The sequence below is a fragment of the Protopterus annectens genome, chromosome 8.part0 (assembly GCF_019279795.1).
Source record: "Protopterus annectens isolate FY-2018-M chromosome 8.part0, PAN1.0, whole genome shotgun sequence".
Classification (NCBI taxonomy): Eukaryota; Metazoa; Chordata; order Ceratodontiformes; family Protopteridae; genus Protopterus; species Protopterus annectens.
The window spans coordinates 1,336,346,865-1,336,359,194 of record NC_056741.1 but is presented as its reverse complement, the minus strand read 5'-3'; the positions used below and the strand labels follow the sequence as shown (position 1 = coordinate 1,336,359,194).

The 12,330-nt window shown below is 40.2% G+C and overlaps 1 protein-coding gene across 1 annotated transcript in view; it reads left to right on the top strand.

Annotated features, from left to right (window-relative positions):
- The window catches only part of CEP95 (centrosomal protein 95), a 1,662,476-nt gene that overhangs the window by 320,199 nt on the left and 1,329,947 nt on the right, over positions 1–12,330 (top strand). The window contains exon 3 of the mRNA XM_044080881.1: positions 7,696–7,803. Coding sequence (XP_043936816.1) covers positions 7,696–7,803 — 108 coding nt within the window. The remainder of the gene's footprint in view (positions 1–7,695; positions 7,804–12,330) is intronic.

Below are 12,330 nucleotides of genomic sequence, written 5' to 3'. Positions count from 1 at the left end.
ACATTTCGGTTTTTTCTTGCCTCAGTATTTAACCGGATGTCAGAAAAAGTGAATAACTGTATTTCTTGTGGGAAACAGATACCTCATAGGGATTACCATACTTTGTGTATACCTTGTTTAGGGCCTGAGCACGACGTTGTTGGATGCCGCTCTTGTGCTAGATTTAACAAACGCACTATTAAGAGAAGGTTAGACTGTGCCAGGTTAGTGTTTGGGAAGCATTGTAATTATAAAATGCCGCCGGATGCTCCGGCGCCTGGCCCAAAAAGCGCAAGGACAAAGCAGCAAAGCCTAGGGTTGAAGAACCGGCAGACCCGGACGTCGGTTCTTTAGAAGGCTCAGTGGAGCCAGAGGTTTTGCCAGGAGTTTCTGTGGAGTCTCAGGCAGAGACTTTACTGTTACAGGATGTGCCCTCTCAGGAGGTAGGCCAGGCTGAGGGGGCTTCTCAGGTAACTGTTCTTCCCTCTCTTCCTAAGGTAGTTAGAGCCTCTCCTTCTGTTTCCAAGACTTCTTTGAGAGGTAGGCCAAGTTTAGCTTCAGTGGGGGCTTCTCCTAGCACTTCAGGTTCTGTACCTAAGAAACATATGCTTAAAATGGCAGAGGATTTGATTACTATGATTAGAGGTTCTATGCCCCCTCCTGATAAGAGGCCTAGGGTGGAGCCTGAGTTTGAGAGTTTTGAACAGTGTTCAGAGGCTTCTGAGTCTTCGGCTGAAGACTTGCAGGAGTATCCTCATTATTCTGATTCTGATGTGGATGATTCCACTCCTTCAGCTTCTCCTCCTGAGGATTTTTCATTTTCAGAGACTCTGCATTCCATGAGGGAGCATTTTAAATGGGAAGGCCAAGATTTCTCTGATTCCAGGAAGAGGCTTAGGGAATTCTTGTTTTTACCCCAGCATAGGCCCTTAGCTATACCTCCTGTGTTGAATGTGGTGGAAGATGTTTTTGCAGAGGCTTCCCTGAACCCTGATTCTTTGCCTCCTGCCCCTGTTAAACCTGATAGGTACTATAGGGTGCCTGAAGCTCATAAGTATCTTTTTAAGAGTCCTAGGGCAGACCCAGAAATTGTTTCTCAGGGGCCTAAGGGTGTTAAGGCCTCGGCTGTTAAAAATCCTGTTCCCTCTGATAAAGAGGCTAGGGCTTTGGATAGATGGGGAAAGAAAGTGTATACTTCTTCCACTTTAGCCATGAGGGCGTTGAATTGTCAGTTTCACATGCTAAAATATCAAAATTTTCTCCTTTCACAATTGAAATCTAAAGTGGATGCTCTGGCGGAAGGTATTGAGTGTAAAGAGTTGCTGGATTTAGTTCATGTGTCTGAACAAGTGGGTAAGCATTCTTTGCAGTGTGGTTTTGATGCTGTGCAGGCCTCCTCGAGGGTGGCTGCCACTGGTTCTGTTCTACGGAGGCACGCTTGGTTGAGGGATCAGAATTTAGCTGAGCATGTTAAGACAAGGATTTTGGATGCTCCTTTACAGTCTGATGTGTTGTTTGGTTCGCCTGTGGAAGCAGTTTTAAAGAAAATGGAGGACAAGGCTAAATCTATGCAGACTGTTAAAGATTTTTGCAGGTACAGCCTCCAAAGTTTAGCAGAAATTGGCCTACTAAGGGATGGACATATCCTGCTTATGATTCCCAGTCTAGGGGTAGGTCTAGACGTGGTAGGGGCAGAGCTCAAGGTTCTTTTAGGCCTAGAACAGGGAGTTCTCCTGCTCAGACTTCTGGTGAGGGCAGGGGTCAGTCCTTTCGAAAACAGACCCAATGACCTGCCTTTTCAGCTGCCAGTACATTCTCATCTGGCAGCTCCTTTGGGAGGAAGACTGTCTCTTTTCAAAGAAAATTGGGATTTAATTACTCAAGACAGATGGGTTTTGGATATCATTCACCACGGTTACAGGTTTTATTTCCATACCTTGCCCCTTTCAAAGGCATGCCAGACGTTCCTCCTCCACAAAGGAAAGAGGCTCACAAGCAAATTTCTCTGTTACTCCAAATAGGGGCCATTCAGCCAGTCCCTGTACCAGAAAGGGGCCTAGGATTTTATTCTCGCCTGTTCCTTGTACCAAAGAAGGGGAACACGTGGAGACCAATTTTGGATTTATCTATCCTCAACACTTATCTGGACATTCCCAAGTTCAAAATGTTGACGTTACAACAGCTTTTACCTCTGCTGGGCAAAGATCACTGGATGGTAACTTTAGATCTCAAGGAAGCTTACCTTCATGTGCCTATAAGACTAAGTTGCAGAAAGTATCTGCGTTTCGAGCTGGAAATTCTCATTATCAGTTCTCTGCATTGCCCTTTGGCTTATCTACTGCCCAGAGTATTCACAAAGGTTCTGGCTCCAGTGATAGCTTACTTCAGGCTAAAAGGAATTCAAATCTATCCTTATTTGGACGACTGCCTGATTCTGGCTCAAGAAAAGGAAGACCTTCTACAGCATTTGGAATATGTCATAGCAGTGCTAAGATGCCTAGGGTATTCTGTGAACGAAATAAAGTCCAGTCTAGTACCCTCTCAAGACATGTGCTTTCTGGGTGTGAGACTGAATACAGCAGCCCAGATGGCCTTTTAACCCCGGACAAACAAAAGAATCTTTCCAGTTACTTCCATCAATTATCTCTTCAGTCCGGGCTGACTGCAAGGACAGTCCTTCAAGCCTTAGGGTTCATGGCATCTTGTATTCTGGTGCTTCCCAATGCCAAACTGCATATGAGGAAGCTGCAATGGTATCTCAAAATGTATGGACACAGTACTGCCAGGATTTGGACACTGTCATTCAAATAATACCTTGCATTCAAAAAGAATTTTTGTGGTGGGCTCAGGAATGTCACCTAAACAAGGGACTCTCTGTGACCCGCCAGAGGCGAGTCAGATTTTAACGACAGATGCCTCGGACATTGCTTGGGGAGCTCATCTAAATGGAAAGTGGATACAAGACAAGTGGCCTGCCAGACTTCAGCATCTACATATCAACATGAAGGAGATGTTAGCAGTCCAGTTTGCATTAATGGCTTTCAAGGAGTTACTTCTTCCAGGGCAGGTGTTGATTCTAACAGACAACACAACTGTCATGTGGTACATCAACAAACAAGGGGGAACACATTCTTATCCTCTATGCAGGCAAGCAATGATTTTATGGGAAACTGCGCTCAGCTTGCAATTAACTCTTCAGGCAAGGTTTCTGCCGGGAGCACAGAACTCCTTAGCAGATGTGTTAAGCAGACAAATCATGGATCCCCACGAGTGGAAACTGGATCTTCATGTATTTCAGAAATTGACAGTGTCATGGGGAACTCCAGACATAGATCTGTTCGCTTCTCCACTAAACCACCAGCTGCCAAAGTTTTGCACAAAGGGTTTCATCACACAGCTTGGAAAGTGGATGCTCTTTCTTTCAGTTGGAAAAATCTTCATGTGTATGCCTTTCCACCTCTGCCTCTTCTTCCAAAGGTGCTCCTAAAGGTCAGACAAGACAAGCCAAGGATGATTTTAATAGCTCCAGATTGGCCTCGGCAACACTGGTACCCACTACTAAGGAGTCTGGTAAGGAAGCCTCCATGGCCTTTGCCTTTGATTCCACATCTGTTATCTCAGAAGGATGGTCACCTGCTCAATGTCAAGCTTCACTCTCTTCATCTAACAGCCTGGCATATTCTGTTCTGAAACACAGCAGGTCTCAACTTCCTCAACAAGTTTTAAATGTGATTATGGAAGCCAGAAGACCTAGTACAAGGAAAGTGTACGCAGAGAAATGGAAGAGATTTTTATTTTGGAGTGCAGCAAAGAATTTGGAGATTTCTGAGCCTAATTTGAGTGTGGCTCTTCAATATCTTACTGAGTTACTGGACAAAGGTTTGTCCTTCTCTTCCATTAAGATTCATGCTGCAGCAATTTCAGCTCACTATGATTGTGACCCACCATTGTTTTCGTGATCCTTTGTTCAAGCAGTTTCTTAGAGGGGCAAAGAATATAAGACCCCCACGTAGAGCTCCTACTCCTGCTTGGGATCTCAATTTTGTGTTGGAAAAACTTACTCTACAACCTTTTGAGCCTGCGGCTACTGCTGAATTGAAATACTTGTCATGGAAGACTGCTTTTTTGTTGGCTATTACTTCTGCTAGAAGGGTTTCTGAGTTGCAGGCCCTTATGGCAGTAGAGCCCTTTTTGATTTTCCATATGGATAGGGTATCATTACGTGCTAATCCTTCCTTTATGCCTAAGGTGGTTTCTAGTGTGGCTTTAAACCAAACTATTCATTTGCCTACTTTCTATGCAGATCCCCAAAATAAGGGGGAAAAGATTTTGCACACTTTAGATGTACATAGGCAGTTGCGTTATTATTTAAGCAGGACTAAGGATTTCAGGCAGTCTCAGCAGTTGTTTGTTTCTTTTGCTTTGAGTTCTCAGGGCAAGCCTGTGTCTAAGCAAACTATTTCTAAGTGGATTGGGTTTTGCATTTCATTTTGTTATTCCCATCATGGCAAGGAGATTCCAGCTGGGATTAGGCCTCATTCCACTAGGGCTACTGCCACTTCTACAGCATTTCTAAAGGGGGTGGCAACTAAGGATATTTTGGAGGCAGCTACTTGGAGTTCAGTGCATACTTTCTCTAAGCATTACCATCTTCCTCTCTACTCTAAATCTAGGGCTGGTTTTGCCACAGCTATTTTGCAAGGCATGTTGACAGCTCCTGCTTCCTTATGATTTGCCAGCCTCCCTTAACTCTGCTTTGGGATTCTACCCAATGGTTAGGACTGCAGCAATGTGGAATGAAGAACATAGTACAGTTTTGTACCTACCATAAATGTAGATGTTCGAGGATCCACATTGCTGCAGTCCAATTTACCCTCCCTCCTTACCCTCTTTGTTTTGGGGAGGTAGTGTGGGTTAGGATATACCCTTGTACATTTGTATATATTGTATATATGTTTGGTGCAGGGTTTTGGTTTTTGGTTTGGGCCTTGTCTTTTTAGGGTCTTCTGACATCTGGGGCAAGAAAAGACTGAGGATATGACGTCGGTCATGCGCATTAGTACCCTGACGTCCTGACATCAGTCTAATGCGCCTTGACCGACGTCAGCCATATACTTTGGTATTCGGGCCGACTGGACAGCGGACTACCCCAATGGTTAGGACTGCAGCAATGTGGATCCTCGAACATCTACATTTATGGTAGGTACAAAACTGTACTTTTGTACTGCTCAGGAGACCTACAGGTGGCTATTTTATTTGACTGTATTGGGCTTTCCTGAGTCCAGGCTGTATCTGCTGTTTATCCATGCTATTGTTTGTATTAAATGTGGCTTGGACTCTGGATCACAACCATCAGAAGCATTGTACTTTACTTGTAGTTGTATCTGGATTGTGGAGTGCCTGTAGCTTAGAGTAATTAGCCAATTCATTTTTCAGCTGTTTAGACTTTTGAAGCTCTTGTGCTTTGTGGCTTTTCTGTAGTCATTCTAGGAGCTGTTCCTGAGGATGTTTGTGTGGAATTAGATATTTGACTAAAGTTATTTGGGTAGCTGTGCATTTTACATTTTTTAATGGAACTGATGATTTTCAGTTTTTAATTATTTTGGTTAAAGTGATATTACATCTGTTATACTGTTTATCTGTGCTGTTATTGTACGACTTACACTAAGAGATCTTTTTTGGAATAATACTATGGTTTTACAATATTATTTTCTGTAATATCTATATGAAATTGTCACACTTTAAATGGGAACACGATTTACATAAATTAATAGAAAAAAAAAACTTTTGTAACATGTTATTGTCATGTTGCATACGTTTTCTTTTAACACGTTTTTCATTCACTCCAGCATTTAGTCAGTCTGTGCCTTCCCTTAAGTTTTACTCCTGTTCCTGAACATCATGCTGCATGTATTGTTTCTACCAATTAAATTTATTTCAATGAAACTTCCTCCTTCCCTTGCCTAAATTTCTACCACCAGTTATTTTCATCTCCTTTACAATATTCAATACTTCAACTACAGTTGGTTTAGATTTTGATTTCCATTTTGTAGTAATTGCGTTTTGGCAGCCAATAACATTAAACCTAGTAGGACTTTCTGTATTTAAGCAATTCAGATCTTTTATCCCAGCTCAAAAAATAATTTATGTAATTACAGCCATTTGTTCACCCCTGTCATTTCAGTCAAGGTACTCTGTAGGGAATTTTTAAAATCGGCAAGCACATTATATTCCCATAAAACATGTTCCTTTTTACTTCTCTGCTCAATTTGCTTTCTGCCTGAGGAAAAAAATTCTCTGAAGTCTGGCTTCTGCTTGTCTACCTGTACAAGCACTTGTATGCAAAAAATTCTAAAGCTTTATTGCATACTTGGAAGAATTACAGATTTCTTCCATGCTTTTCCATTCTCTATTTCCAATTTTTTCCTAACCTCATTTTGTTGATTCTTATAGTTACCATGCACTATTTTATATATCTTACTGACCTCCTTTTTAACAGCAGCTTCTGTTCTAGACTCAACTAAAATGCTTGGCTTAAGCTTAGCACTCCCCTGTCCCTTTATCTCTGGCTTATACTCTGTTGTCAGTCCCTGTTAGGGAAGGGAGTCTCTAACATGTAGTCCAAACTTTTATTTAGCCTCATTTCACTCTGTTACCTTGTATCTTTTGCCATTTTGCTCCAGTAAATTCCAACCCTCCTTGCCTATTTTGTTATACTCCTGCTTTAGGATTGCCACCTTTTCAAATGCCCACAACCAATACAAAGGACAGAGGTTCACTTTTTTTTGCCAAAATAAAAGCTTATTATTGTAGCATTTGAGCTACTTATGCTCTTTCATATAACATATAGCTGTTTCAGATATAAAATAACTGTTTTATGCAACTGTTAAAGAAAACTTTCAAAATATTTTTTGTCCTAAAATCTCAGGACATTTGCCATTTTTTTTTAGTTTTTGTGGCAGTACATAACTGCTGAAAGAGGAATGGGTGGTAACCCTTTTCTGATTGCATTTATTGTTAGTTTCCTTTCTTGCTGTACAGTACTTGTACAAAGTACTTCACATTTTTCATCAAGTTGGGGGGATTAACCTCCCTCATGATGTTACGACTCTGAAATAGCCTTTCTTCTCAGAGGTTATGCAAATAGCTCCTCTTTCACAAGCCTCACAGTTGCATTATGAAAGTAAAGGGTGAAGCTGTCCGCATGGGAATTGTGCAAAGGGCTTGCCTCCACACGAAGTACATTTTTAGGTTAAAATGAAAATGAGTAAATTTGTTTGTGAAAGGCTGTTTTACAAAACATAATTCATCTGCTCCCTATTTATTTCATTAACTCATCCCAAACCATTTGTAGTGTAATAAAGGCTAATAGTGTCATTCATACAACCAAGAAGTTTAAATATAAAGTAATGTGAACTTTTAAATGAGCTTTTTTAAATTTAAAATCTCATTAACCGACTGTGATCACTGATATATGTTTGCAGCCAAAATGGTGGAGATGACATGAATTTGCTAGCTGTTCAGAGTAGCAAAAATGAAAGTATATTCATTTAAATATGAAGCATGTGGAAAGTTTCAAAGAATTTCGGTGCCTAAAAACTTCCAGTCAGATTGGTATACAGTATGTCTTTTTTTATTTTTGTGTTATAACTATGTTATGAAGAAAGATATTGTCATTTATTTTTTATTTATTTTGTAATTACATTTTCTCTGCAGACTACATAGCTACTCCTGGAAGCCAAGAAGATGATGTACACAATGTGCAGGCTGTGATAGATTCACTGGCATTAGACTATCTGCAGATCAGCTTGTCGCACATAACTGGTAAGTGTATGATAAATGGCAAGTGCAATTTATTTGCAGAATGAGGAATATTGTAAATTTATTTACATAATAAAATGAGCAAAAAGGCCAAGATCCATTAGATTAACTTTGAAGAAGAGTGTGAACGTGTTCTTCTTTCTGAAACACACACGTATCTGAAGTGTCACAACATAAGTTTTATTTCTTCCAACAGCATATGGTAGTGCATTTTTATTTTTTATTCATTCATTCATTCATTCATTCATTTAGTAACCAGTATGTTTATAGGTCTAAAGGTAACTTTTAGCCATGAAAGTTTTCAAATCCGGACCAAAGCCACGCTCCTTATATCACTCACAGTTTCGCCACTGTTCCTACCTATACAACCATTTGTGAACGAGCATGTCTATGCAGAGCCAGATCATGATCAAATTGGGCCATAGGCAGGGTAATGGACTGGAGGCCCCCCATCCATACCAGTATCCCATTACTTGGCTGCCTCTCCCCAGTTACCATAATAGTGTTCAAACCTGCGAGTGTGAGTACTGTTTTCTTCTTTACTTTTACAATGATCACAGAAATATGGATTTGTTTTAAAACTTCTATTTCCGATTTTACAGCAAAAACACAGATGGCCATTTGCTAAACAGAACAAAGTAAAAAAAAAAAACGCTGTCATTTGGAAAAGGAGCAATAGTAAACTTCTCTTCAGTTGCACCTCACTTTTATTGAAAATGTATCTAACAAGCCATTAAACTACAAGAGACATGCTGTGATTAACAGTCTGAGTATGAATCACTAATTAGCGGAAATGTGAAGGATGCAGGAATTCAAAAAACAATGCATGACACATTTGTTAACTTCCTGGGACAACCCAATGCATATGTCCCTTTTTTTTAGGGGCCGTCAAGGGAGATCTGTCTGAAGTAATTTAGAGTCGTACAGTAGACAAATGAAGACTATGGGAATCAAACCCTGCATTACTGCACTCATACATAAATGCTTACACACACATGCATATGGCCATCAATTGTAGACCTTCGTATGACTGCATACACTTCAGATGTTTGTGTGAGATCAATCAAATGAATAAATTCATAAGTATATAAGTAAGTGCATAGTAATGATAATGCATTTCAGCTTACTCTGTGAGAACAAATCCCGAATAACCCATTGCACCTTCTGTACCCTCCCAACCTTTTATCTCAAGAAAGAGACAATTACCCAAAATTAGAAGCAGATTTTAATATTGCCCTTTATCAAAGTTGCAAGTGTAATGTTTTGCAGTAGCAAGCTTTTTCTGAAGGGAAAAGTCTGTAACTCATTTGTCTGCCATTTGACTGCAGTCCGCAGCACTTTACCAGAAAGCCACAAATTTTACAAGGAAGAGATCACCAATATGAAGAAAAATCAGAGTCATTTGAAAAATATGGCCCTTGTATGGGCCTTCTCTCTCACTCTCACATTCTCTCTCAATCTCACACACACACACACACGCACACACACACACACGACTACAGAAGGAACTCAGTAAAAATCCAGAGCCTTGAGTGCCAGACAGCTCTAATTTACTTAAAAAGTTAACAAAAACAGGTGTTGCATCCATATGATTTGTATTTTGTGAACAGTAAGAACTACAAGTTTGTAATTACTGGCATTAATTACTGACTGTATTCCTCAGTGATCCCCCCCCCCCCAAAAAAAAACATTATCAGGGGACAGGACATAAACTCTAAAAGTTCTCATCAGTGTGCTCTCCCATCATGACTAAATGTATATTCCCACAATAAACTCATAGCATTTAAACAGTGATCTCAGAAATAAATAGTGTCGGATAACAAAAGCACAGACTACAGCACTGTCTTTCTAATCTGTCTCTCCTACACACTTTACCACTGCTACTACCACCACTACTACTACTACTACTGCTACCACCACAGCCTCTACTGCTACTACAACTACTGATGTTACCACTGGTACTACCACTGGTACCACTGCTACTAATGTGTAAAAAAGCAGCAGCAATTTCACAGATTTGTGGAATGCAAAGAAAATGGGAGCAGTCCACTCCCCAAAATCTTTTCCTTCCCAAAGATCCCAGTTCTCCACTCTGTTGTTCAAGAATCAGAGACAAAATTAGGGATACATTTTAAATATTCCCCTACTTCATTTATAATGTTAACACAATAACTGGTTAGTAACTTTGTAGTGGAATTTCTGATGAACAAGTGTCTCAGTGTCTGGCACTAACTGACAGCAATCCTTGATAATTTAACAAAACAAAACCAGGGATGTTTTATAGACTTAGAGGCAGTTGAGAGGTTTGTTTCTTAAAGAGAATGTTAAGCCTGTGCTTAATTTCTGCAGCAGAGAAACAGATTATTCACTTACCGTGCAGGAAGACATCAGCGATACAAAAGCAAAAGCTTTATTAAGCCTACAGTCATTGTTGTCTAACATAGTATTAACAACAAGCAACTAAAGAAGTACATATAGTTGCAGGGTACATTAAACAAAGTGAAAAAAAAACAGCAACAGTATGCTGTCACTTATTAAAATACCAGTTCTCTCCACTTTGTGTATGTGGGAAGCAGGAACTTAATTCGATATCTAAATTCCATCCCGTTCCTGCATGAGTCAGCCTAATTAATCTTTCTGCTGATGACGTTGAGCATCTTTGCGTCTTGAGTGGGAATAAATAGAATGTTTTTGCTTATAATCTGTGCTACATGAAAGTGTATTTAAATGAGACACTGCTCTTAGCTTATTTTACATGGAGGTTTTTACTGGAGTCACTTTAAAGTCATGAATGGGACATTTCATATGCAGCACTATAGGCGCTAATGACTTGAGCTAAGGATGGGAGAACTTTTTTTGTAGAGGTTATAGGGCCCCCTAGCTATCACTGGGCTAAAAGCAGCTGCCTGCATTGCCTTTTGCTAGATCTGGCCGTGGGTCAGTGGAAGATGTCTTTTTCTTGTCCTTTTTTTAAGGTACTATCAGACTTTTTACATTGCATTAAAGAAATGCTTTTGAAAGAAAATGAATGTTTGAAGCATCACTTGTAACTCTGACAATCTGATGTTGTCCATTTCATTATGCATCATGATTGGGTCTTTGGATCCATCCTTGGATCTAAGCCAGCCATTTCTCAGACATACGATCCAAGCCTCAAACTCCTCCCTCTCCCACAATGCCTCACTCCTTTTCAAGCCCTCAGATCTCATTTGCTGCCTTTACAGACAGATGTGATTACGAGTTTCTCTCCAGTTTAGGCAAAGTTTTCGATTTTTCTCTTGGGATTCTTCCTTCTTTTTCTCTATAGTCTAGAGCTAAATAGTTAATTAATTACCACTGCCCCTTCTGTTAGGCTACTTTAGTTTTCACTGGTGTTAGGTCCTTCCTGCCCTTTTCTTTTTCTCTCCTTTCCCTTTCTCTTCTCTTTCCCTTAAAAAAAAAAAAAAAAAAAAAAAAAAAAAGCTTTTCTGCTGTCTTTAAGTTCTAGTTTAGTTACAGTTGTTGGTGTGTGTTTGGTGCCTTGAGAGTGCGTGTTAGTGCAAGTGTCTGGCAGCATGTCAGACAAACCAGAAAAACCCTCCGGTTTTAAGAGGTATGTTTTTGTGGGCATTAGATTCCCCAAATTGATGCCCACAAGAAGTGAGTTTATTGCTTGGGTCTGAGGTATTTGGAGATGCCATTTGACAGTTGCTCGATCTTCATTCCCTGGGCCCTTGCTAGTAGGAGGAATAAACTCATCTTGAGTGGGCTTCTTTCTATCTCTGGAGTCCAGACTCTTTCCCAAAAGAAGCGATTCCCATCTGCTTCCCCAGGGACACCTGCTTCTGCTTCTGAAAAACAAAGGAAGCTATCGGATCCATCTGTGGCTCGCTTATCCCTCTGGATGCAAGAGGTCCCTGAAATCCAGGGGAGTCAGCACTAACCAAACCTTCCACCCTGCAGGATCTCTTGACCTTGGGTCCGAGCAGCTTTCAGAGCCATCGGAGGCCATTATGGGAGAGGGAGGAGTTTGAGGCTCGGATCGTATGTCTGAGAAGTGGCCGGCTTGGATCCGAGGATGGAGCTAAAGACCCATTTGTGATGCATAATGAAATTGGACAACACAGATACCAAGTTATGATAAGTACATAACTTTTATTCTACTCGTATACAGTTTGTACAGTGATTTCTAGACTATTGGAAATTGTTTTCATTGCTGAGAAAAAAACGCAGAAAGATGGCAACCCTACACTGAATGGAAACGGCAGTATACACACCATTTTCAAAAATATTGAATGTAAACAGCAATGCATAGATGAATTTCAAAAGCTTTGTTCAGGTACAGCATTTATGCGTAGTTACATTTTTTATATGTAACAGAATATGTATTAATGAAAAATGTATTTTATTTCAAGGAAGAATGCTATTTACAGCTTAATGTTACCGCATCCTTTGCACCTAATTATGCTGACCTCTTTATGGGGTATTTGGAGGAGCAATTGATTTATGATAACTCCCACAATATATATTTGGAATCAATGGACATCTGGA